Source organism: Passer domesticus, chromosome 6, assembly GCF_036417665.1.
Source record: "Passer domesticus isolate bPasDom1 chromosome 6, bPasDom1.hap1, whole genome shotgun sequence".
Classification (NCBI taxonomy): Eukaryota; Metazoa; Chordata; class Aves; order Passeriformes; family Passeridae; genus Passer; species Passer domesticus.
This window is the reverse complement of record NC_087479.1, coordinates 51,309,894-51,335,587: the sequence shown is the minus strand read 5'-3', so window position 1 is coordinate 51,335,587 and position 25,694 is coordinate 51,309,894. Positions and strand designations below refer to the sequence as shown.

Sequence of the window (25,694 nt, the reverse complement as noted above, 5' to 3'; positions counted from 1 at the left end):
TATTGGCTGTGGTCTAGTTTTCTGCTCAAATGTAAGGTGGGAAAAACATGTGTGACTTGTTCCAGCTGCTTCCAAAAAGTTGTGACAGCTCAAAGAACTTAGATTTGGGGGTGTCTGTTGGACTCAATAGGGGGAGAGTGACCAATTCCCATTGGCTGTAGGAACCCAGTGTTCCTTGGGGTGCCTTCTGCATGGAGGGACAGTTTAGAGCAGGCTCACTGCAGCTTTGTGTGGTGGAATGGCACAGACCTCCCCTGGCTCTGCAAAGAGCTGACCTCTTTCTCAAGTGCAGGTGTATTTTGTCTCATCAGATTAAGTGGTCACTCTTCAGGCAAAGCTCCCATCATAGCATCTATTGCAAATTGACAAAGAGGAAATTAAATTGCATCCATTGTTGGGTGGGAATTAGGGTCTGTGGGGAGTGTTGTCTTGGCACAGAGCTGCAAGCAGAGGAATTCAAGCCTGGCAGGAGGTAGGATTTACACAGACACATCTGACAGCTCAGGCTAGGCTGCAGTCTTCACCACTGTGGGGTTGAGATGGACAAAATTATCAAAATCCCAAATGGAGTGTGTGTTGAGAAAAATACTAATTAAATTTAGGAAATGGATCCTATCTCAGATTCACTTCTGAGTCACAGGCCTCTAGTGGAGAAATAAGTACAACCATAAATTTAAACTCTAATTCAGATGCAATGGACATGTTTCTATTGGCTTGATTTATATTAAAATGAGTGCTACTACTGTATTGCAAATGAAGGATATAAAAAGGATATGGTCAGTCAATGTAAAGGGTGAAACACCAATGCACTGTGATGAAATCAAGGGAAAGTTGTGTATTCAAGTGACACAGATCACTTCCTAAAATTGCTTCTGTTTGCTTCACATGGATGCTAGAAGGGTCTTGTTTCCAATGAAGTCCCACATTCCAGGGTGTGAGGCAGCTTAAGGAAGTCACCCAGATGAGTGGGGGTGCTTTGGTTCATGTAACAGGGTCTCTGTGGTTCGGTAGTGACAAATCCTGAGACAGTAAAAATTGCATGTTGATGCTTTGGTAAATATTCCTTTTCTTTGGAAACTGGATGTGTTTCCTCATTAGTACATGTAGGATATTTCTGCATTTAATCTATGTTATTTAAAGGGGAAATGCTTTAGGTTTTGATGGGACTGACTCAACTATCATAGAAAGATTTCACCATCATTAACAGGAAAAATAACTTCATGTACTGAAGTCAGAGTTAAATCTTATTTCTTCTGAATCTTCTTTCTGAATGATCTGATGTTCTTTTAATAAAATGACAAAATTTCTGATTTGAATCTTATTTCTTCTGGGAAAATTTTATGGGAAATGATTTGGTTTATGCCAAGGATTAATTTGGTACACTGTTCTATGTAGATTTCCCAATTGTTGTAGGAGTTAAAAATCAGAATCCCTTGAACTGATCTAAGGAAGATATTTTTTGTAATCACCAGAAGAGTAACTCAGTTGTGTCCTTTTCCAGTTTTCAGTTTTAATGGTGGAGAATCTAAAGCTTTTGGAAAAAAAGCATAGGATTACAATAGATTCTTACAGCCCTTGTGACACAACTGTTTGATTATGTCAAGCTGAAACTGAGCGTCTCATCTATTATAGAAAGAACAGTAGCATTTTGCTGCTGAAAAGCTTATTAATATATTGGATTTTTTCTTCTTTTTGCTTTTCCCAGCATTCAGCATCCCTAAGCTTTGTGGGCTTTCCAAACAGCACAGAGATGGAATTATCTCCACCAAGGTTATCCAGCTCGGCCGACCCAGAGGTGAAAGGTGCAGCTGCTGTGACACTTGGCCTGTCCCCAGATGCCCTCTGTGAGTGTGACACTGCACCAGAGCCCCTGCCCAGCTACAGCCTGGCTCTGGGCAGGGCTCCCAGTGACCCGAGCCCGGGGGCTCCTGCTGGCCTTACCCCAGGTGATGCACTCCAGGGAGGCGCTAAATGCAAGGTAGGGATGGCTTGATCTCCTCTGCTGAGAGGGAATCCACTTCCATTTTACAGCACATTATTGTTGGTCAATCACTCAAAATACTGTTTCAATTAGTAAAGTTTTCCTTAGCTGGTATTTGAAGACTGATTACAAATTATATTCTTAACATGAGAAGAAGAAAAACTCATAATAGAATTCTGCATTTCTTTCTCTCCCACCCCTCACAGCTAGAAAATGAAGACTTCAGCGCTGTGGATTGTCTACTAGAAAACAGCTTGGCTACTGCTGGGCAAGAGGTAGTTAATGAGTTAACTCTTTCTATGCAAAAAGTGATGGAAGAACCTATTAATCTTTCAATCAAAAAGTCTCAGCATTGCACTTCTCCTTCTGAACTGCTCAGCAACACTTCTTTCCTGCCTGTGAATGCCAGAATAAGACAACCTAGAAGCAAAGAAGGTACTAGGCTTTTAATTATTTCCTTTAGGTTTTGGGGTTTTTTTCTTTCTTAGCACTGTGCATTGCAAGCATGGTAAAGCAGTATGCTTATTAATATACTTACATGTAAATGTGCTTTTCCAGCAAGCTTCAAATGTTATCAGAGTACTTAATCCAATGGAAAAGTGTGTTTGATCTCATTTGTGGGGAAAAAACATGGAAATGATATGCTTTGAATTTGTAACATCCCTCATCTGTGAACCAGAAACGAGTGTGACTGTGTGAAGAACCTGGAGTATTAGTTCTCTTGGAAGCACTCCTGTTAACGAGACCTGCAGTTATGACTATTGAAGAGCTGGTTTGAAGAGTCCAAATTCAATTAAAAAAACCCACATTACTTCCAAAATGTAATGTGGCTTCTGCTAAGTCCTTCACATCAGTAGCATACTAAATTTTTGCTAACACATTGCACAGCATGTGCCTTTGCTTGGCTCTGTCTACTGTGGAACATTCCCTTCAGCCAAGGCCTATTTCTTCAGTCCTAATGGAGAATTAGACTTTACTTAACTCTTTTCATGGGCAAATTGCCAACATCGTTGTGCTACACTCTAAAGCCTCATTCCTGCAAACTCTGAAAGTCAATGGGACTATTCATGCAAGCAAGGGATTGCAGGATCAAGCTGTTATCCCATGGCTTATGCCAATGTTTGGCTGCATTTCTCTGTAAAAGATGAATTAATATTTCTCTCTCTGTGCTGTATTTTTATTCAGAGAATTCTAATTAGTACAAAGGAGGCCTAGCCCAGTGAGCCAAGGAGATGTATTTGTCTTCTCTTCGGTGTCCTATGCCAAACCGTGGCAATTATGCCACAATCATTTGTGTGAGTTGTAAGAATCAGGAGCACCCCTAAAGGCAGGGTGAAGTGTCTTGGGGAGGAGCAGCAATGTGGTATCTGGTGTGGTTTGTGTGACACCCCCCACACAGGCAGCCCCAGCCTTCAGAATCTCACTGTCAGTAGTGGATGCTACAGATTTGCTGGGTATAAAATGCAGGCCCTGTTGTGCAAGAGGCTGGAAAGCCTTGAGGATTGAATTCAGTGCTGCTCCCTTTTCACAAGGAAGGACCAGGAGCGAGCAATTCCTGTCCTGTCAGTGTTTAGGGGCATGCAGTGAGGGGAGACCTGAGGAGATACAGTCACCAGTGCACCATAAAACATTAATTCTGCTGCAAAGACAATGTTAACTCTGCTGGTGGCTCTGGGTAGGACTTGCTGGCTTCAGCAGTGCTGTGCTGCCAAGCCTCATTCCTTCTGGTATATGTCTCCAGTGACTCATCCTTTTCTAATAGCAAACCTAAACATTTCAGCCTAATTTAAAACAAAATAATTCTTATCCTAGGCATACGGGATGTGGTAAAAATTGTAGAGAGTTGTGATCATTTTCCCTCTTACAGCCACTTTTCTTTCTTATGACTTGCATAAACACCCTTCCTTCCTCTTCTCTTTCCTAGACTAAACAAATCTGATGGTTTCAGCCTCTCCTCATGGGTCAGGGGTTTAATTTTTTCAAAACCACCTCATTCCTCTGTGCTATTTTGGGTTCTCTGCAATTAAGGAGTGCTGCCCACAGCCAAATGCAGTGCTCAGCGGAGGCCTCTGGGATGCCATGCAGAATCAGGATATCAGCTCCTTGTGTTTTACATTCCTTGCTGCTAGTGATACCTTGCAGGATGGCATTCCTCCCTTCTGCAGCAGCAGCATTAGGTGGTTGATTGTGTAGAGAACAGCTCACGTTCGCCCTAAATTCCTTCCAAGAACATTTTCCCTAGCTGGTTGTTTTCCTTTGGGATTACATTCATCTAACCCTTCATGAGCATGGTTACTTCAATTCAGTCCTACTGATTTAGGAGATTTTTTCCTCTGATGCATTAAGGTCTATTTTTAACTGAAAACATTCTCCATGGTGCAACCCCTCTAGTTGGTGTTTCCCACAAAATTTACACGCACTATTGTTTGATGGGCCCAGTTGCTGATGGAAATGTTGGTTAACGTAGGAAGCCAGCACCACTGGAACATCCTCTGCCTTGGCAGTGTGCAGTGAGAGCTGCTCCTTCAGCTCGGTGTGCAGTCTCCCTTTAGTAATTCTGTCCATGACAGGGCTGCCCACCCTTCACCTGAGCAAAAATCACACGTGAATAATGCCTTAGGTGTGATGTGAAATGCACATTTCCTTGTTAGTCTTCATTTTATTGTTCCTTGTGGCAGGTACTGTTGACCTGAGCTAGATTTTCTTTTAAAAATCATCTTTTCCTGGCCCTCTCTTATCTTGAGATAACCATGATATTCTTGTTTGTATTGGCTGTGTCAAACTAATTCCTAACAAAAGGTGAGATTACGGAATTTTTCAGTGGAGTTATATTTCTGAGGACATCCACAGAGATGTTAGTCTCTGACCTAGCTCATCTCCCCAGAAGTGTGTTATTACTTGTGTTTCATGTCAGTCAAAACTACAGCCATATGCTGATACAGCTACATAGAGCTACAGCTAAATAAATAGCAGATAGTTTTGAGTTCATGTGTTTATATGTTCCAGATACTGGAGGAAAGAAAGTAATTGTAGTGTGACTTCTGTCCCGTGGTGGCAGATGGGAGACACAATTTACTTCCTGTTTTCAAGTTACTGGAATTATCCAGAAGCTGCTTAACATGGAGCTGGAGATCATAAAGATTTCCTGAGCCCCGGGGTTCAGACCTTGTTGGGTCTTTTTTCTCAAGTGAAGGCTGTATGGCAAAGAGGATTACTTGTGTTGTTCCATGTATATGGATGTGTGTGGTATGGCTGTTTACATATATTTCTTTCCCTGGGAAAGAAACCATTTTCACAAAATATTTAATATATGCTCCTTCTATTTAGAACAGAAGCTGTGGTTAAAAGTAAAAAAGAAAGACAAAGGCTCTACACCAGAAGAGAAAATAGCATGCACATTTTCTATACATATAGATGAAATTATTCCATATTTCACTTATGATATCATATTAAACACCAGTCAGAAGTACATGAATATTGAAGTACTTTCTACCCTAATCTGCTTGTGATATTATAAATATTTTATTCATTTTCTTATCTTCTTTTCCAGATTCCAATAACTGTGAAAAGGAACATTTTGAAATGGATATGAAAAGCAATCAGAATGTCAGGTAGCAGAGTCTTTTTTTATACAAAAGCACTGGCTGTGAAATTTTATGCATGTATTTAGAAAATTTGTCATACTTAATGATGATGGAGAACTTCAAAAGATTTCTAGATTCCTTATAGGTATTAGTTCTGAAAGTTGTGAAGTGCTCTCCAACTTGAAAACAGCAATGGAAACAAAGTGGTGAATTCATGTATTTCTGTGTAATTTTCCAGAATGAATAAACACTTGCAAACTTATCTCACTTGAACAATTAGAAAGTGTTAAGCCCTAATGAAAGCTAAAAGATATAATGGGAATAGGATTAACATTACCTCAACAGTTTTATACAGTTTGATTTTTTAGCCACTGCTGTGATAATATGGTAAAGCTGATGATGCACTGTATTCCTGTTGAAACCAGCCACACTGAAAAGCAGAAAATATTACTTTAATTGTGGTAATTAAGAATACACAGAGCAGGGCAAAGTTTTATCACAGGAGTTAATAATATATTTACACATATGAATAATTTAAAGTGACTGCATTCACATTTCTTAAAGAATTGGTTTGTCAAAAAATATCAAGATGTTCAACATTTGGCCACCAGAGTCACAGAGGAAAAGAAGCAACAACAATAGTGCATGAAACAGGGTAGGGAGGGGAATTCTGTGGGATGTGGATGAATTTAATCAAGTGTCCTTTTGGCTCCAGAGCTGCCCCAAAGGAGCAGAGGGTGCCCTACGTGCGGCTGGAACGCCTGAAGATATCCGCCTCGGAAGCGGGGCAGCTGCCGGTGTTCAAGCTCCAGCCACAGGACAACGAGCAGGAGGGCAACTTCCTCCTGGTCATTGAGTGTGGCACACGCTCCTCAAGCATGTCCATAAAGGTGAATGGGGTTTCCTTGAGGATTTACCTGCCTCCTGTCCTTTATCCCACTGGTTTGTAGGCACAGTTTCTGGAATATTGTACAGTAAAAATTTGTTTGACCCTCAGGCACTTCTGTGGTGGGTTGTGGTAAAGACAATGTAGCTTTGAGCTCCCTGCATCTTCCATTTTGGAGAAATTTGTAGTCTTTTCACATACTAAGGAAGCAACTTGGCTCACCTGTCTGGTTACAAATAGAGGATAAATATCTCAAAACTGGCCTGAATATGTATTTGAGTGGTAGGAACCAATCCCAGAAATCACAGTGTAACAGATTTTTAAAAGCTTTGTATTCTATTGCTTCAGTGGAGTCTTGGGTGTGAACTTCTTTCCACAGAAGGCAACAACAATTTCTGGCGGGAAAAAGACCTATACTTTTTTATACTTTTGGGGTTTTCTTGGAGGGGGGGGATGGTGGGGGCTTGAGCTGTTTACCATAAAATTTGAGATAGGATATTCTACAATTTCTATCATCTGTGGTGTAGAATCTGCACAGCTCTACTATACTGTGCTGTGTGGAGGAAATGACCTGACCAAGGTGCGCTGGCCAGCCAGAGGCAAATGCCAAGAGTCTGGACCTCCTGAACCCCAGTAGATTTCACTGCAGAGAAGTGCTTAGAAGCACTTGTTGGAAAATTGTTGGTAGTTGTGTCTTCCAAGTACAAGAAGTACAAGGTTATCTGCAGATAACCAATGATGCTTTATGCTGATGTGTGAAAATGATGATTGTGTGATCCCAGATTTTTCTTCCTTCAAGATAAATAAAGACAATCCAGCTGAAGGACAGAAATCCAAAGAGGAGAACTCAGAGGATGGGAGATTTCTCATGTCCCAGGCTGCAGGACAGACACAATCTCCATCTGTTGATCAGAAGCTCAGCAATGGCATCTCCAGCATGAAAAAATCCCCAGTTACTCAGGAAGTCAGTCCAATTGAAAATGAGGATTTCTGTGCTGTGTGTCTTAATGGAGGAGAACTGCTGTGCTGTGATCACTGCCCCAAGGTCTTCCACCTCTCCTGCCATGTTCCAGCCCTGCTCAGCTTTCCAGTGTGAGTATGGATGACATTTCACTACTGTGCTGTTCCTGCTCACTGCCTGGGGGCAGAAGATATCCGCAGGGATTGATGTTTCAGGCTTAGCAAGGGCTGCATCTCTCACTTGCCTTTTTTGATACCTTTTCTGTCTTGCATGCGAGGAACTAGATGAATTATGAAAAAGAACTGTTTCCTGTCACTGTGCCCTTCCTGCAGTTAACTGGCCAGTACAGCAAGGGAGGTGACACACCTGAACTTAAAAACTTTCACGTGACTCACTGGAGAAAAATAAAAACCTAACTCTCATGTAGCATCTGGAGTGTAAACATCAGCTCTTCTTGGCAGAAAGAGATTAGCACAAGAGAGGGGCAATCAGTGAGTTTTTATTCAGTTTGTTAACAAATTTTATGGGAAATGTAGGATTGTCAGGGCTTTTGTGGAAGCATTTCAGTCATTACTTTCCCTAAGATAGGTTCTCTTGCAACTTGTCTCAGATGGATTGTATGCAATGAACCAGAAATAGACACATGTCCACGTACCAAACTTAAAAGTGAGACTGAATAATGTACATTACTGTGGTACGCAATTGTAATTTTGATAGAATTCATTACTAAGTGGAACCAAAGTCTACTTCATTTGAGTCAAGCTCAAATCATTGTCTCAGCTGAGAAAAACATGTTGTAAGGTATTAATTTGGAGATTCTGGTTTCTCCTTTCTGTTCAAAACCCAGGACTTTTCAGCTCTTGGCTTTTCATTCTTTTTCCCTATTAGTGGAGTTATTATTACCTTCTAGTTTCAAAACAGTGTGAAAACCAAGTTTTCCTGTTAGAATAGAATTTATAGGCAAAGTTAAACTCTAAAGAAGTAAATTAATTCTCTTAACTAAAGTTTCATATTCATAATTCTTGAATATACCTTCAACTGTAGCTAGTCAGACCCTGCTGTTGTAGATGTTGCATCACTGCCTTCATGAAATTCTTCAAGAGGTTTCTGAAAATGCATCTACTAGCATGGGCACGCATGCCCTTGCAGGATTATGTCTGTTTGGTTTGGGGACCTGTGTATTATCATACCTTTTCTGATAATGTTGATTTCTTAGATAAATATGTCAATTATTTTATCAATTGATAATAAATACCTCAGTTATCAAAAGGGTTTGGGTTTGTCTTATGAACCAGTTTTTCCTAAGCCTGTTTTTCCTTAGTGGTTTTTTTTCAAAGCAGAACTTGAATCAGTGCAGATGCATACACTGCTGGTAGATTATTCCAAACACAGTTTTATGGCTTTCTTTTCCTTTGTGACAGGAACAGAACCTGAAATGATTATACTTCTAAGTGGATTCAAATCCAATGAAGACTATCTAGTACAATGGGCTTCAGATTGCCTGCTATAGTAATGCTAGTTAAGGATGAGGCTTTCCAAATAGTGATTTCTGAGATTTGCCATTTCACAAGGGTGTGGAAAAAAATTCCCCATGAGTTTTTTGGTTTCTTGTTTTGCAGGGGAGAATGGGTGTGCTCGCTTTGCCGTAACCCAGTGAAGCCAGAGGTGGAGTATGACTGTGAGAACACACGCTACAGCCACAGCTACAACTCCCAATATGGCCTTGGTGACTGTGACCAGAAGGTGGGAATGATATATGTTACAAAATATATTGCACTATTTAGAACAGGCCATATAATCTCAGCATGAGGCTTTGCTTTTTCATGAGACAGATGATGGTTTTCACCTGGCTGCTAGTCAAATGTTGCACACAGTAGTAAATACAACAAAAGCATTGCTATTATTTGGTTATATGTTATTTTGTATATTATTTGGTCTTCGTTCTTGACATAGCTCTTCATTTAAAAAATGTTACGGAAAGATGAGGCAGGCAGATGTGGAAATTTTTTTACTTTGAACAGGGAAGTTACACTCAAGAACAGAGCTTCCACGAGTCAGTTTTGCCTGGTTTGTGACACTGAATCTTTTTCCTTTAAAACTTGGCACCTTCTGAGACATCTACTTGGGTCAGTGCAATAACATTTTTGTGATGAAGACACTTTTTGGACACTTTTCCGTTGGCTTGACATCATCAAACAGTCTTCTTCATATGTCCCCTTAGTTTCCTTGAAGCTATTTAGGCTCTTAGCCTAGAGGAAAGCTTATCACTTTACATACCTATTACTAGTTTTCTCTACCAAATCTTCCATCTAATAATGAAATTGACTTTTCCTAAAGTCCTTAGTATTTGGAAGGCACAAATTTAAAATAGATGTTGTGTCTATATTGGTGTTAACTGGATAGAGAGGAGGAGTCCACACAACTGAGTGCAGAAGATGAGCTGGCCCTGTTTCTACTGGATTTGGTAAAACTGGGCAAAATTATTGGGATTTTAGGTCCCGAATAGTGAAGTCCTATTTAGAAAATTGACTTGATTAAAAATTCTATTGTTTGTGAGAAAATATGGCTTATAATGTTTATGTAGTACATTTTTTTCACTAATAAATGAGCCAAACACTAGTATAAGTGTTTTTCAAGTTAATGATGATTAAAGGGAGTAGTTTTCATACAGTACTACCAACTTATATCAGTTTGCATGAATGGATATGAGCAGTGGGAAACATTGGCCATTTAACTCTCTCCACATTGTTGCTGTTATTCTCTCAGTCGAGAGCCAAGGAATAGATCTGGAGCACACAAAGAAAATAATGATACTGATTAATTCCCAAGAATTTCCAGGAAAATATTTAATTTCTTGCATTTCTTGACTATCCTTATTTTCCAAGGTATAACAATGCTATGAGGCAAAGCGTATCCCTGACTAGAGTGAAGTGTGCCAATTTGCACCAGAAATTAATCTGAGAATTCTCTTTTTTTTTAGTATGATTGATTAACTAAGGGCGAGAATGAAATGCCCTTGTTTTGAATTAAAATGTATTACCATTTTGGCTTCCACAGAAGTGTGAAAAGCTGGTGCTCTCCCTATTCTGCAGCAGTATGAGCCTCCCATTCCATGAACCTGTCAGTCCCCTGGTAAGTACTGCATGGACAGGGATCTGAGAGAATACAGAGAACCTCACAAGCTTCTTTTTTTTCTTGAAAGGTACTCAAGAGGGTTTGTTTTTTTTTTTCTGAACAGTGTTGCTTCCTAGGGAATGGTGGGTGTTTGCCTCTTCCAAGTACCTTGAAGGTATCAGGCCAGAGGCAGGGAAATGTTTGGCCAGTGCTCAGGCCATGTCTGAGTGCCAATTTAAGAAGCTGGTAGAATGGCAAAGGTGTATGAGGGGTTCCAGGGATTAAAAGAGTTGACTTGCCATGTACATGCAGAATCTTGTGCTGTCATAAGAGAGGTCTGCTCTAGAAGCAACCCTGATCTCCCTCTTTTCTTGTGCACAGAGGGTAAAAGTGACTGTGTGCAGGGGAAGATGTAGAGATATATGCTTCAACCATCCACTCCACAATTTGCAATATTAATGGTCTGCTTTAAGGAAGGTGCGGACTCACATTATTGTAACAGTGGAGCACCATGTGCTGAAAGTTGAAGAGGGGGAAAATTAAGGTTTTATGTGAAGGAGTAGTTCAGATAATGATACAAGCCCATTCCACCTAAAAAAGCTTGTAATGATCTTATGGAACAAATTACTTAACAAGTAGGTTTAGACCCTGAAAGATTTAAGAAGTGGGATATCCTGGTAGCTGATGCTCATTGAAAAAAGCTTTTGTTGAATTTTTAAAAGAGTGCACAGTATCCTATATTGTCACTCTTGACAGACTGCTTCCCACATTATCAGCTGAAAGTATCACAGCACATTCTTTTTGTAATTCTTGGGGAACATGTCAGCTAGTTATCAATGTTACATATATTATTGATAATGGTTAAATTTGGGTTATGGTTATCTGGGGATAAACTTTACAAAGTGCAAGCAGCAGAGTAGTCACTGAAGTGTGCTATTTTTAGGACCAATCTTGAAAACAAATATGTTTTTAATCAAATAAAAGAGCACCCAGGAAGATGATGTGCAAGCATAGGTACTAAAAGATTAAAGCTCTCTACATGCTGCAAGGACTCTTCTGCAATGGCTTCTGTCCAAAATTGCAAAGAAGTCACTGGAGAGGAAATGTTTGAATTCAAAATGTCTCATACCTGCCTTTTATTCTTATTTCAGGCTCGGCATTATTATCAGATCATCAAAAGGCCAATGGATTTGTCCACCATACGAAGGAAACTGCAAAAAAAAGACAAGTCCCGCTACTCTGCACCTGAGGAACTTGTGACTGACGTGCGTCTCATGTTTTGGAACTGTGCAAAGTTCAATTATGTATGTTTCTAAAATGCATGGGGGGGAACAAAGCAGGGGCTGGCTCTTGCAGTGGCTGTCACATTGGTGCAACTAGTGATTCCATGGAAGTCAGATGTATTAGGATAAGCAGAAGTATTAATCAGTTTTATTCATTGGAAGATGTGTCAGAGGTTTTTTAATGACAGGAATGAAGTTTGTATGATATAGGTGTCTGAGAACTTGAGATAAATACGGATCTAAAATTAAAGAGGGGCATCTTCACAGACAGCTCTATGGAATGTTGCTGTGTTTGCTGTGAGAAGCCAGTCACAGCCAGCTAAATACCTAGGGAAAATAAAATGCACAGAAATTCCTAAGCAGTGATGACCGCTGTTCTTTCTAGTTCACTGCACCTCTCCACTTCTTAGAGGTGCACAAACGTGTTCCTTAACAGCAGCATCTGGTTTTTACTTACACTGGAAAATTCAGAGGGACTAATGGCCTGTAGAAAGTGTGCAGAAGCTAATGGAGATGTAGCAGACAGAGCCAAGGAAAGATGTTGGGGTGGGGTAGTTCTTTGGGTTTGATTCTAGATGATTTCCATGTGTGGTAGCACTGAACAGTTATTCATTCCCTCACAGCCAGATTCTGAGGTGGCTGAGGCTGGACGATGCCTGGATGAGTTCTTTGAGGACAAACTGAGAGAGATCTATCCAGACAGGCATTTCCCTTCAATGCAGCAGGATGACTCTGATTCTGAAGACGTGGAGAGACAGAATAGCCCAGTGCCATCCCAGGATTTCCAGTGGCCGTCGTACGGGCAGGAGTGCGTGCAGCCCAAAAGGAAACGGCGCCACGCTGTAAGATTGCAAAAGCAAAAGCATTTGGTTGCTAAGTGGCCTCCCTGCTAACTCTGTTTACATCCACTGATGGGAAGTTTTGGCAGGGCTGTCTGGGAGAACTGTCAAGCTTCTATCACGGATATATGATCTGTTCTACAATGTTATGTCACAGTCCCTTGAGTGAAATAAAGTGTCAGATGTGTATAAATATGCGAGCGGGAGCAAATGAAGCCTCTCAGGCTGCGCAGTTACCTTCCTAGCAGAGAGCTCTGTCAAGGTTTGTAAAAAGATTAAACCCTTTAGCTATTCATTGTTTGTTTCCTTTGTACACAGGAAAGCGAAAAAACTAAAAGAATGATGTTTCAGCCAGCTAACAGCCTTCCTCAGGTATGACTTCCTCAAGATATGAGATTTGAGGAATCCAGCAGCATGACTGGCAGAGTTAAGGTGTGTGGGAGGAAAGCAAAGCGCTCGGGCTGTTTGTTGAAACTCTCCTATTCTGCTGACCATATGCCTTATTTCTAGTTCTCGTGGATAGACAACAGATCCAAAATGTTTAAATCTGTCAATATCCCATCTGTTCAATCACGTATAGGTTTCGCAGTGTTTACACTGAAGTACTAATGTCTTGGTCATAGGTAATGATAAATAATAATAAAAACAACATCCTAATAATACCTCATACTGCAGTACCGTTTCATAATCTGTTCAATCTGACATCTCTATTTTATAGAGCACAGGTAACCATGTAATAATCTTGCAGCCTCAGTGTGAATGTTGTCCATGCTTTGTGACAAATACAACGTGTAGCCATTAAAGCTGTAATCCTGTTGTCTTATTCAATGATTTTTCTGAGAGCTTGGCTGCTCCAAAGCCTGTGAGATAATGTGATTATCTGTTTCTTTTGAAGCACAGGGTTTTCATTAAATCAGGAAAGAACAAGTGCTGGTGGTGCTGATACAAGGGCTCTGTGAGGGCTGGTTCTCAGTGCATACTGGGTGCTGTCTTTGCAAGGCATCATTCTTCTGGCATCTAATTCATGCTTGGTAAAGCAGAGTGGGATTTCGTAGCTCTAAAAGGCAACATTTTTATACAACCCAAGGCAGTTGTTTTGGTTTTTTTCCCCTTATAAAGTAGATATTGGAATTCAGCAAATTAACTATGGAGCAAATTACATGGTTCTAGAAGTGCCTATAAAATAATGCCATTTATTTCTGATTTTCTTTTTGCTTATTACCTGTAGCTGTGGTTACCAGCAGTACTAGAAGATGATGATTATGATATATATGTAGAAGATCAAACAGAAAGGCTAAGATTTTTTTTTCCTAAATTTCACAACGTATATGCAGAACACAACCAAGAGCAGATTTAGAGTTCACTTGAACCAAGGTTGCATGTCACTGTAAAGTCTGAAGGGTGGAGTAGGTAACAGGACATCACACCTGAGCAAAGAGTGATCGTTTGCAAGCTGCTTCCCACCCCTTCCAGCAGCAGGTGAGCCACATCTCTGCAAGGCCAGGGAATCTTCCTCCTTAGAGCTCTGCCCAGCAGAATAATCCAGGCTGGAGCCTAACTCTGACACAGGAGGTTGTTGCAGACCTCAAACACAATTAAAGTTCTTTTTAATTAGGTTCCTGTAAATAAAAATGATATTTTCAGCATAGTTTATATGGGCTATTTTGTCTGGTAACCATGTGTGTTATTTTAGATAACACTTTAAAGGCTTATATATGAAATAATAATAAGACATGAATGTTATATTCTACTATGTGTGACTTATTGTTTGCCCTTAACTTGGTAGTGTGCTAATCTTTCCTTTTCTTTGGAGAAATGAAAATCTGGATGTTAGAAACTGACTGGCAAACTGTGAGATAAAGGGACAGAATTCATATATGTTTTCTTTCTGTCAAATTCCTCAAAACAGTGAGAGTCTTGGTGCAGGACAATGAGTGCAGGTTTGTCATTGAATTAATCACCCTTATCTGTGCTACAGGTATCACTTTTTCTCAGTTCCTCCACCAAAGAACTGCCTTTTACCATTAATAATGCAAAAATGATATGCTTTTTTAGACTTCATCTAGGGGCAGTGGTAGAAATGTGAGAGATTAGTGATGGCTTCCTCTTTTCCTGGAAGAGCAGAGTCAACAAGGGTCTTCTTAAAGGCTGTAAGGTTATTAACTCAACCCTTGGTTTTGGAGAACACCTGTTTAAATAAAATTTATCTGGGGTGTATTATGCTTTTATTAAAAATAGAAGTTTTCCAGTTTGTTGTCATAAATGAAACACCTTTTTGGTTTGTTCTGTCAGGACTGAATGACCTGAGCATTCTTAAGACTAACTTAGATTCTCGTTAATCCTCTAAGACTAGTAACAATTAAAACAAACCCCGTCATTAAACCTCATGTCATGTTGGTAAGCATAACAAAAACTGAAGTACGATGTATGACTTCATATATTTTCAAACATGAATCTGTGGGTCAGCAAATTCACAATACAGTGCAGGTTATGGGAACAATATATTTTTCCTACATGTGAAGTGTTACATGTATAAAGGGAAAATCCTTTCTGTGTTTAAATACTGGAAAAGAGATTAATTGCAGCTTCATAATAGGTCTGTCAAAGAAGAAATGACAGCTACAGATTTGGTTTTCATTTTCCCTCAGACAATTTCAAAGGCCTGCTTGTTCCAGTATGGTGACAGGAGAATGGCATCACAGCTAACACAAACAGGTGTTTAACCATACACATTAACAATGACTGCATGTTTATATGTGTAATGTGCATTGCTGAACAATAAAACATGTGAAATGTCTTTTTGCACATCCATCTGACATTTTTGCTCTCAGTACATCTGCTTTCAATTTGTGTATTGTATAATATAATTTAACAATCATCAGCTAAGTTGCTCATAACTTCTGATAGCAAGTTATGAAAGCAGCTATGCTAGCACAGCTTGCTGTTTGTGCTAATATTTTCAATAGCAAGTAGTTATTTTGCCTTTTTGCTTTTCAGTTGCTCTAAGTTATTGAGAAACAAACATGACAAGAACAAGTAGCAAAAAATGTTTGTTCCTTAAATGTCTGTACACATAAAGTGCCAAGAAGTATGCTACTTATTAGTGAGAGGAAAAACATATTGTAATGTATTAATCTGGGGGAATGAGAAGAGATATTATAAAACTGAAAATTCCAAAAATTGGAATAATTTACCAAAACAAAGAACAAAAATCCTCTATTGGCAAGAAATCAAGCAGACACTGCAAATGTTTTTATATTATTATTGGTTCCTCCCTGTTTGTTTTTTGGGAAAATAAAACTTTCTGACCTGGGGACCTATTGGCTTGAGGGGTAAGGACTCCTCCTCTCAGGGTTACAGCTGTGCTACTCTTCAGATATAATTGGGAGATCATTTATAGTTAGAGGTAACTTTTTTATTGTATAAATAGGAAAGTGTGGAAAATCTGGGCATGCAATTCCTTCAGTTGTTAAATAGAGGCAATAAACTGTATTGTCGACAAAAAGCTAAATACCAGCTGAGTTTCTGTGATTTTATTTAGCTATCAAATGAGATATTCTGAGGGAAATAAAGATAGGCAGCAGTCATAGGCTGAAGAGGAGCAAGAAGAAAGAAGTATTGTTTTGTTTGTTTGTTGTTTTTTTTTTTTTTTTTGAGAAATGCTACTCCACTGTCTGTTTCTGTCTGTTAGTAAATGTTTGTGCAAGTCTCTTTTACTGTGTAGTTATGTGTGTTCTATGACAGCATTTAGTAAACTGGTAGCATTTAGATTAAGGAGACTTTTGTAGAAGCTTCTGTTAGGATATGCAAAAGTAGGAAGACAGAATTTGGGTGGGTTTTTTGGGAACAGTGTTTGCTATGGTGGGAATATTACTGTGGAGATGAAAAATTGCAATGTTCAAATTTGTTGTCACACATCCAGGTCAGGTTGCTCCCTTTTCATTCCAAGAGTTTTAAAAGAGGTTCTTGAAAGATAATTTTAAGATGACTTCTTCCTGTTTAGGGTGGAATTTGTAACAGACTCCCTGTAAATTTTCAAATCTGAGCTAATGTTTAGATTGTACCTTTAACATGGTGTGATTTGTACATTTCCGAATTAGCTTGTTTCCAGGTTTTGTGCTGACTGCCTGCACCAGGATGAGCATTTCTCCTGGCTGAATGAACAAACTCAGCACCCTAACAGGGCTTCACATGTTGAACTCTGCTTGCAGAAACTCACAGAACTTAATCTGGGTTTATGCTGGGCCTAACAAATGCCAGTGTTCAGAGATCATTAAAAAGCATCAGAATTGTGATCTCTTCAGATAATGACAGCAAAACAGACTGTTGTGCTAGGCTATTTTATGCAGTTAATCCTGGGTTGTATGGTAATTTATAAGTTAGTGTTCATTCTGTAAATAATCACATTTTTGTTATTTACTACACTTTTAATGTTTCTTGCAACAGCATTAAAATAGGCCTAGGTTTAAGTCAAGGAAATAGTTTATGCATATGTCTATACCACACTGCATAGCCTGTGGTGCAGTGCAACACTTCTGAATTTACAGCCCTCTGGGCCAAACTAAGCAGTCCTTTCTTGTGAAAGAGCAGCAAATGGAAAACACCCTTAATTTCTAATACTGAAAGTGTTAATAGAAGAGGATGATCACTATAGAACAAGTGGACTGTGTGAGTGTTCTGTATATCACAGAAATTAACCCAAAACTTTATAGGATATTTTATTCTATGGTATAAATTAAGGAACAAGATGGAGCTTAGATAAAGTGAAAATCAATTAAAAATTAAACTTTAAAGCCTACCCAAACCCCATCCTGCATCTTACACATAATTTTGAATACCTCAGGCATCTGCAGTGCAGTCTATTTTTAACATATACAGGTGGGCTTTGGCTTATGAAAAATAACATTAAAGAATTCAGTGCTTTAAGCAAACAGTGGACACACCTCTGTTTCTTTTTCCCTGTGGCCTCTGAGGGCTTTAGAAATGTTGGTTGACTGGCTTATATCCATGTTTGTGATGTTCTTATAAATATTTCCCACTTTTAACTGTGGAAAACAGCATGCCAAGCTAACGGAATGAGCAAGCAGCAGGGATGGAAATGGAATACAGCCCTCAGACCTGGCTGCAGGATTATCATGGAGCAGTGTTAAATGAAAGCATTGTGAGACTTCTCCGATTTGGGATACTAAAACCTTTCATTATGGAGGAGGGGATTTGGCTCTGACAGCATGCTGCAAATGATGCTTGGGCTTAGCACCTCCAGTCCTGGAGCAGTGTCAGCAGTCACACAGAGCTTGTTTTACCTGCAGGGCAGTTCTGTTCAGTGAGGGGCAATGGGGCAGTGCTCAGTCCACTGCTGCAGACTTACCAGTGCCTCACAGCTCCAGAGCAGCTGTAGTGGCCTGGGCAATGCAGATACTGCAGCTGTAACCTCTGGCTGAGCCAGGTTACCTCAGGCGTGATACCAACAGCATGGATTTTCTCCAGAGAGTGAACTACATAAAGGCTCCCCAGAAGTAACATCCCAAACCATTCAAGAAAGCAGAAAGTCTTAATATTTATTTTTGATCTTTTAAATATCTCAAAAATCTCTGTGCTCTTAATTGGAGTGAGCCTGCTGGACAAGAAGTTCCCAACAAAGACCTTTTGAGGTGACAGTCTCACTTCCTAGCTCTTGCATCAAGTTCAGAGCTCTTCCCAGTGTGCTGTGTTGCATCATGCCAGCCCCAGCCTGGTGCCATGGGGCTGGGAATCCCTGGGGGGCAGAGAGAGACAGCCTGCTCTGGACACGTGCTGGAGAGGTGGGAACACCCTGGAAACTTTCAGTATCTCAGCTGGGAAAAGTATCACTGCAGCACACCCTTCATCTGCTATCTAGATGGCTCATGTAGTGAAAGAATATTAAATGGATGGGAATATGCAATTTCTTCCTTTCACTGGTCCTAATTAGGACATAGTGTAAGTATATGAGTATATTTACAGCCACAGAACACAACCTTTTACTCTGTGAGAAGCCTGCAGAATTAACATGATTCTGTGTTTATTGGCTTTTACTGCTTCCAAATAATGCACAATTTACAGATAAATTTACATTGGTTGCCTCACCTCTTCCCAGATGTCAGTGCTACAATGCCCTTCTCATTTTGAGCCAAGTTCTCCATTATTAATTCAGCAGTTTGTAATTAAATGATTAACTAATCAAATTTTTTCCTCCTGAGTACCTGTGCAAATGCATTGAAGACTGATTGATTTAACTGGGGTCACTCAGAGATAAATTGAGCCTTAACATTATGAAGTGTGAGAAATAAAGAGGAAGAGGCACCTGAGAAGGGAATAGGAGGACTTGACTTTTAGCCTTGTTGATGTTTTTTTATAGTTCCAGTGGGGAAAAAAAAATGGTTCTGGAGCTGGAGATCAAAAAATTATATGGAAATTTGTGTTACTTCACCTGCCAAAGCTGAGATTCAGATTTTAAAAACCAACATTAGTTGGTTTCCCCCCTTTTTTACACTATCTCATCATATGGGAAGAAAATGAGAATTCTTTTAATGGAATTGAAGGTGAGTAAACACCAACGGTGGTGTTGGGATGGGGGGGGGGGGGGAGTGAGGGGTGGCACTGCAGTCCTTTTGCTGGTTTTGTCAGAGAAGTCAAGTTCTGTGTATAACTTTCCTCACTGATTTGAGCAAAGGTGTTTCTGCAGCTCTTATGAAAAGATGAAATTCTCACACAGATGCAAAGGGGTGAGAGGTGGAGATGTTTTTTATTCCTCTCTCAGTTACATTTTGCAATTGAACGGGTATTTTCTCGGGTTCCTGGGAAGGATTTAGGTGCTGCTCACTGCCAGAGGTGGTGGTACAGCCTGAATGAGTCAGTAAACTTTAATGATGCAGCAAAGCTTAGCTTTTCCTAATATATCTATGCTTCTAATTTTCCTAGTATTTCCTATATTTCTGGGAACAGGAGAGTCACTGCCAGGGGTAAAGCAGGTGGAGGTTCGGTGCAGGGCTGGCTGCAGGGCATCAGCGGTGCTGGTACCTCCAAAGCAAGGCAGCTGGCTCCCTCTGCTGCTTTCAGCCCACTCTGAGTCGTTTTAAGCAAGGAAAATTTGCCTCCTCCAAGTCCTGCGGGTTCCAGTATCAGTGCACCTTCTGGTTTTAATATGGTCTCCTTCCACGGGAAGTAGCTACGGGGCTGTGTGCTCCCCCTTAGCTTAAAATCTGTGCAGACCTTTACAAAGATTAATATATGTATTCACAAGCGAGAATCAAGCTGTAATGTGGCAGCTGAGTGTAAGCATTTTAGGTAAGACCTCCATAAAACCATAATTACACCCATCTGTTTCCCTTAAGTACCCGGTAGAAAACAGTTAGCACTTATATATCTCTTGATAGCTCTCTCTCAATCTGGTGTTATGGGGAAAGAGGGAAGTTAATTTCCCCCTTTATTTTCTTTCTAGAAAAAAATAGTGTTTAAATTCAAATTTGTGGGAAAAGCAAGCTGAAAGTGTTTGTCAAAGGAGGTTGATTTGTAGATGGAGACTGTCAAAGAAGCAGTTTTTCTCAAGTTTCTCTAACCCCTATGCACCAATTATGGAAATGACAGAACAGGCACATTTTTAATAAAGTTGTGGCCATATAAATAGATATTAACAATAAAAACTCCCTCATAGTATTTCTTAAAAATATGAGCGGTTTCATCAAAACTTTTGGATGTGAAAAGTGCTGGACAAATAGCTGTAAACTGAATTCTCATTGAGAAGATGTACAAATGAGCCTTGCCCTTGTGGCCTGGCTGATCTGTGATTGACCAGATTACCTTCACCTGAGGTGAATTAGTGACCACCTCAGTGGAAGAGGAGTGTGAGAGGCCAATTTCCACTGTGTCAGGGCTGATAAACTGACTCTGAAACCAATACATTTTATATAGCAAAAAAAAAAAGAGAAAATAACTGACTTGAGACATTATTGGGAAGGAAAGAAAAACCCAGACTATGAGAAGCTGTCTGCTTGTGTGGTTTTACCACTTATTCATAACCATTTTGGGGACATTATAGTTAGGGTATTTGATACGGCACACTTTAGAATATGCTCGCTCATGAGGATTTGCTGACCTGGCTACAACCACATTCCCTAAAGGTAAGCTACTCATTCCTTTTGAAATGTCCTCGTGTACCGTAGCACTTGGAAGTCGCTGAGCACTCTCAAGGACTTTCGAGCTCCTTTGGAGGAACTCGAGACCTTCCACAGCCAAACCATCCTGGGACGCTCCATCTGGAGCGGGATGAGCGCGGGGACCGGGCGGTGCTGGGGCTCGGCAGGGGATGGTGTCACCCTGCAGCAGCTCCCCAGGGACATCCTGCCAACCTGGCAGTGCCCGGCCAGGCTCTTATCATCCCGAGCCTGTCCCGGGCCTGGCTCTCCTCATCCCGAGCCTGTCCCGGGCCTGGCTCTCCTCATCCCGCGTGTGTCCCCTCATGCCGCTGTCCCTGCTCCCTTCCCGGCCGGTCCCGCGGCTCCAGTAGATGGAGCTCCAGGATGCCGATTGCTGAAGGGATGAAGGGATGGCCGTGAAATCGGTGTGGAAGGGGCAGGCGACACCTCGGTTCTTTCCTGTGGTGCTGCCCTCCGCCCTTTGCTGCGCCGATGAACTTCCACTGAGAAATCTGAGAGATGAGTACGAGCGCTTCTCAGGATCTGGGAAGTCAGGTTGGCTTAAAAAAACCCCAAATAAACAAAAAAAAAAGGTGAAATTAAACATTTAATAGAATGATTTGGTTTGGGAGGGACCTTAAAGCTCACAGTTTCCATCCCCCTACCAGGTGTAGGGACACCTTCCACAGGCCAGGCTACTCAGGGCCCATCCAACCTGGCCTTGAACACAAAAGGATGGGGCAGCCACAGCTTCTCAGGCAACCTGTGCCGGGGAATTGCCACCCTCAGAGGTAAAAATTTCTTCCTGGTATCCAATCTAAACCTACTCCCGGTTTAAAATCATTCCCCCTTCTCCTGCCACTACAAGCTCAGGTAATCACTTCTTCTCCACATCTCTTGTATCTCCCTTCAGGTATGAGCGGTCTGCAATTAGAGCAACCCTGGAGCTTCCTCTTCTCCAGGCTGAACAATCCCAACTCTCTCAGCCTTTCCTCACAGGGGAGGTTCTCCATCCCTCAGATAAATTTGGTGGCCTCCTCTGGACTGGCTCAAACAGTTCCATGTCCTTGCTGTGCTGGGGACTCCAGAGCTGGGTGCAGCACTGCAGAGGGGTTCCACCAGAGCAGAGGAACGGATCCCCCTCCCTCACCTGCTGCCCACAGTGCTCTGGATGCTGCCCAGAATAGGGTTGGGTTTCTGAGAGCTCACGCTGCTGGGTCCTGTCTGGTCTTTCATCCACTGGCTGTCTCTGGTCAAACCATGCTTCCCAATTTTACCAGTGGTACTGCAGCTCTTAACACCAAATTATCACTGCCAGGGCTATTACAGATACTGGCACTTATTAAGCCTAGTCTGCATATTGTGTCTATCGAAGTAAAAGCTTCTGTGCATCCATATTTAGGCTCTTACTAGAATCGCACTACTGTATGATAAAAGACATAATTTTCCATCTCAGGGAACCTGTTTCCTCAGGTGTTGCTGGGGCAGGGTGGCTGGTGGCACTTTATCTTCTGTGTATTTCATGCCAGACCAATCCAAAACAGAAGTAACTCTTTTTAGGCCCAAAGGAGAGAAGCAGGTGTACTCACACATCACAGGATAAATATTTAGATAAATATCAAGGATATCTAAAGCCCCATCTAAATCTTTCCCACGGACTTTCTGTTAGTACACACTTATGCTGGATTCTGTTCAAAGCACAGCTAAGTAGCACAGAGCAGTCAGAGCTTTCTCAATTTCCCTTTCAGATAAAGAAGTTTAGATGTCACATGTCAAACGTAATCTGACCTCGGGGGTTTCAGCCTAGTCTTTAACAGGCATTTCTTACCCTTGAGAAAATGCCTGGCTTTTGAAACAATGCCTCCTTTCAAGAACTTTGGCTTAATATTGTGGCATGAAGGTCAAGATTGTCTTGTACTGACTGACAGAAGCACAGCAGCTTTCACAGTGGTTCCTTTCTTCATATGTGGCTTTTACTTGCGCTTAACATTTTGAACTAGAAAATGAAGAGAATGAGAAAGTATCATTTTCTGTGTGAGGTTTTGATGTGTTTTGTCTTTTAGCCTCACTGTTGTTGTTATATTGTTGTAGTACTGAGTTCTTATTCTCCTAACTGGTGCCCTTTATTTGATAGGACTGTTTACTTTTGTTGGTCTTAAGTTTCTGGCAAGGTACACAGACAATTTCGACTTGAACCTTTCAGTGGAAGGACACAGAGACAATGCAGTGTGTCTCCTCTGTGCAGGCTACCAATGGAACAAACAAAGAACGGACCTGTACAAGCCAGGTCAGCCAAACCCAGACAAAATCAAGGTGAATTACAGCACAGGCAGGCTGGGAGCAACCACCAGGAGGGCTGGAAAAGGTGATATCAGAATGGTTATATTCTCAGCTCTGAATAGAGCTTGTAAAAGGAGTCTGAAGATTGTACATGTGGAATTGAGCCCCAGAGGCAGTTAGCCAGCAGACAGCTGGCTGGGCACAGTGGGGCAAATTCCCCTGGGAACAGCCCTGCTTGGGTGAGATTACAGTCTTTGTCATCACCCATCCTGCATGAAGTCCTTCCCCTCCTGCCCCGGGTGGCTCTTGGCCGGCTTTCCTGGGGTGGGACAGGCCAGGAATAATGCACTTGTTTGGCAGCTGTGGATTGGAACATGAATCTGCAATGTGGGGGTCTTAGAGGAGCCTGTGTTGCTCTTGATTCACAAGCCACAGTGGTCAAACAAGCAATTTTTTTTGATGTAGCTGGCATGTTATGTGTGACCTCTTCTACTGGAAGTGGCCTTTTCTCAGAGGTACCTGAGTCACTCACTGTCACCTCAGGCTACACTTGCTGTGATGTATTTTTTTTCCTCAGACTGAAACTGAAGTAGTTTAGAAAGGATGCCTGGAAGGACAAAAGAGAGATGGCTTAAGTAGTAGGGCTCTCCCCAAACTCTCAGGGATAGGAAACGCTGAGGAATTGAAGTATACTTATAACATTCCTTTTTTTTTTTTTTTCCCTATGTTGTGTTTTTGCCTGAAAGGCACTGCTTTTTATTAAATAAGCCCTTGCAAAAGCTCTCTCAGCATTGGTACTTGTGGTCACAAGTCAGGAACAGAATTGGAGGTGCTGTACCTGAGCCATTGTAGAATTATAAATGGGGATTCCTCCCTGAAGCTCATTCCATGCAAGCAACAAGTCACTACCCCTAAAGAAACAAGAGCAGAGGTGGTCAAATTTTAGTGGGAACAGTGGGAATGCCATGAAATAGTGTGCAAAACGGGGAAAACCCCATTTTCTCCCTAAATCACCACAGGAGCCATTTTCACCTGTTTTCAGGTTATTCTGAGGCTGACAAATACATCCCTATGTCTTTATGTCTAGGAATTTAATGATCTTTCTTCAGGAAAAAAAAAAATAATGCCAATCATGCTGGCATTCAAGGAATGCACAATGACCTATCTGGAGAAATGGACACATCTGTTGCCTGAGCCCCTAAAAGCTCAGCTCACCTAAATGGGTGAATATCTGACATCTAACAGTAAATTTTGGCAAGGTGGCCTATCTGTTTGAATTATAGTGGCTTCAAAGTCCTGTATAATATGGTGATATCAAGAGTTTGGGAGGAGGTCTTTAAGCCTGTTTTTTTAAGCTTCTCTTCTTTAGGACTAATTCTTTCTGAGGCAAACCTGTGGAGTCAGTAGTGGCTTTGGCAGAAGATGCCAAGCTCTTAAAAACACGGTGGGAGAGGCCACTGGGGTGAGCCAATTCCAGGCAGCATGAGCTGGAACTGAGTGCCCTGAGGTAACTGGGGGATATTGCAGCACCTTCAGATTCCTATTTCATAATATATAATGAGCAGAATGAAAGCACTTAAAAAAACCCCAATAAAATATTTAATTTTTTTCTTTCCTGCTATTTTTTTTAAAACCGGAAAAATCAAATCTATTTCAATCAGGTACTTCAGGCATTGGCACATATGAAAGAAAAATGGCATTATTTTTGGCATGGAAAGAATATTGGAAGATTTAGAAGAGAAAATGGATAGCTACTCCATGAAGGTATCTTCTAATGTGCTGATCCCCAGAGGTGCTGCCCCTTGGGCTGGGAGCTGACTGCAGGCACAAACACTGATGTAATGTTTGCTGCCTCTCCAGTGGTGATTAACTTGGGGGTAATAAATGCAATTAGCTGAAGTACCTTATATGTCATGTTCCTAATGAATGTTATAATTTAAGAATAGTACTTAAATTTATTAGAAGCACCTCTTTAAGGGTATTGTTTTGTTGGGTTTTTTCCTAAAATAAATTTATCTGGGTCTTAATAATTCCAATGCCAAGGATTAAGGTCTCTGTTGCAGGCAGCCCATGCAGTATCTTCTACTTGTCCTGCAGAATTTTGTGAATAAACAGGACAAACAAATACACAGCACCAGGCATGGATTCACCTGCAGGATGTGTCCTGTGTGCAGGGACAGCCTTGTGTCTCCAGCCCTTGTGAACCATGGGTGGCTTTCCTGGATGGTTCTGAGTTTACTTACATGTCAAATATGATTTATGGGTAATGGTGTTTGTTTTAAATGAGTTAAAAAAGTAGACAGTTAATTTATCTTACAATTAATAAATTGTAAGTATCTAGATTTTTCTGGCTTACCAACTGAAGATTTTGGTATTCTCTCATATTTAACAGTCGATCTTTTTTCATTATGAATTGAATTTGCAATAAAGTACAGGGTTTAATTTTGATAAAATTATTATTGGATAATGTGCATTGCTAACTTTCTCTGTTTGCCCATAATAATCCAGTTTATCCAGATATTGCAGAAGGGGTCATCTCAGAGTTACTTGACAGAAGTACAGCATGTTGGCAATATGAAATGACACCTTCTTAAATCAAGACATTAATAAGTC

General features: G+C 40.9%; 1 protein-coding gene across 4 annotated transcripts in view; it reads left to right on the top strand.

Moving 5' to 3' along the window:
• Nucleotides 1-15,445, top strand: part of TRIM66 (tripartite motif containing 66) — a 44,673-nt gene extending 29,228 nt beyond the window's left edge. For 3 of the 4 annotated variants that reach the window (XM_064425442.1, XM_064425441.1, XM_064425444.1), the window contains exons 11-20: nucleotides 1,706-1,978; nucleotides 2,188-2,416; nucleotides 5,532-5,592; nucleotides 6,281-6,455; nucleotides 7,251-7,543; nucleotides 9,032-9,155; nucleotides 10,470-10,544; nucleotides 11,678-11,830; nucleotides 12,433-12,651; nucleotides 12,967-15,445. In XM_064425442.1, the coding sequence (XP_064281512.1) occupies nucleotides 1,706-1,978; nucleotides 2,188-2,416; nucleotides 5,532-5,592; nucleotides 6,281-6,455; nucleotides 7,251-7,543; nucleotides 9,032-9,155; nucleotides 10,470-10,544; nucleotides 11,678-11,830; nucleotides 12,433-12,651; nucleotides 12,967-13,026 (1,662 nt within the window). In that variant the 3' untranslated portion in view covers nucleotides 13,027-15,445. The remainder of the gene's footprint in view (nucleotides 1-1,705; nucleotides 1,979-2,187; nucleotides 2,417-5,531; nucleotides 5,593-6,280; nucleotides 6,456-7,250; nucleotides 7,544-9,031; nucleotides 9,156-10,469; nucleotides 10,545-11,677; nucleotides 11,831-12,432; nucleotides 12,652-12,966) is intronic. The other variant, XM_064425443.1, reaches the window with a different exon arrangement.
• The last annotated feature ends 10,249 nt before the right edge of the window (nucleotides 15,446-25,694 follow it).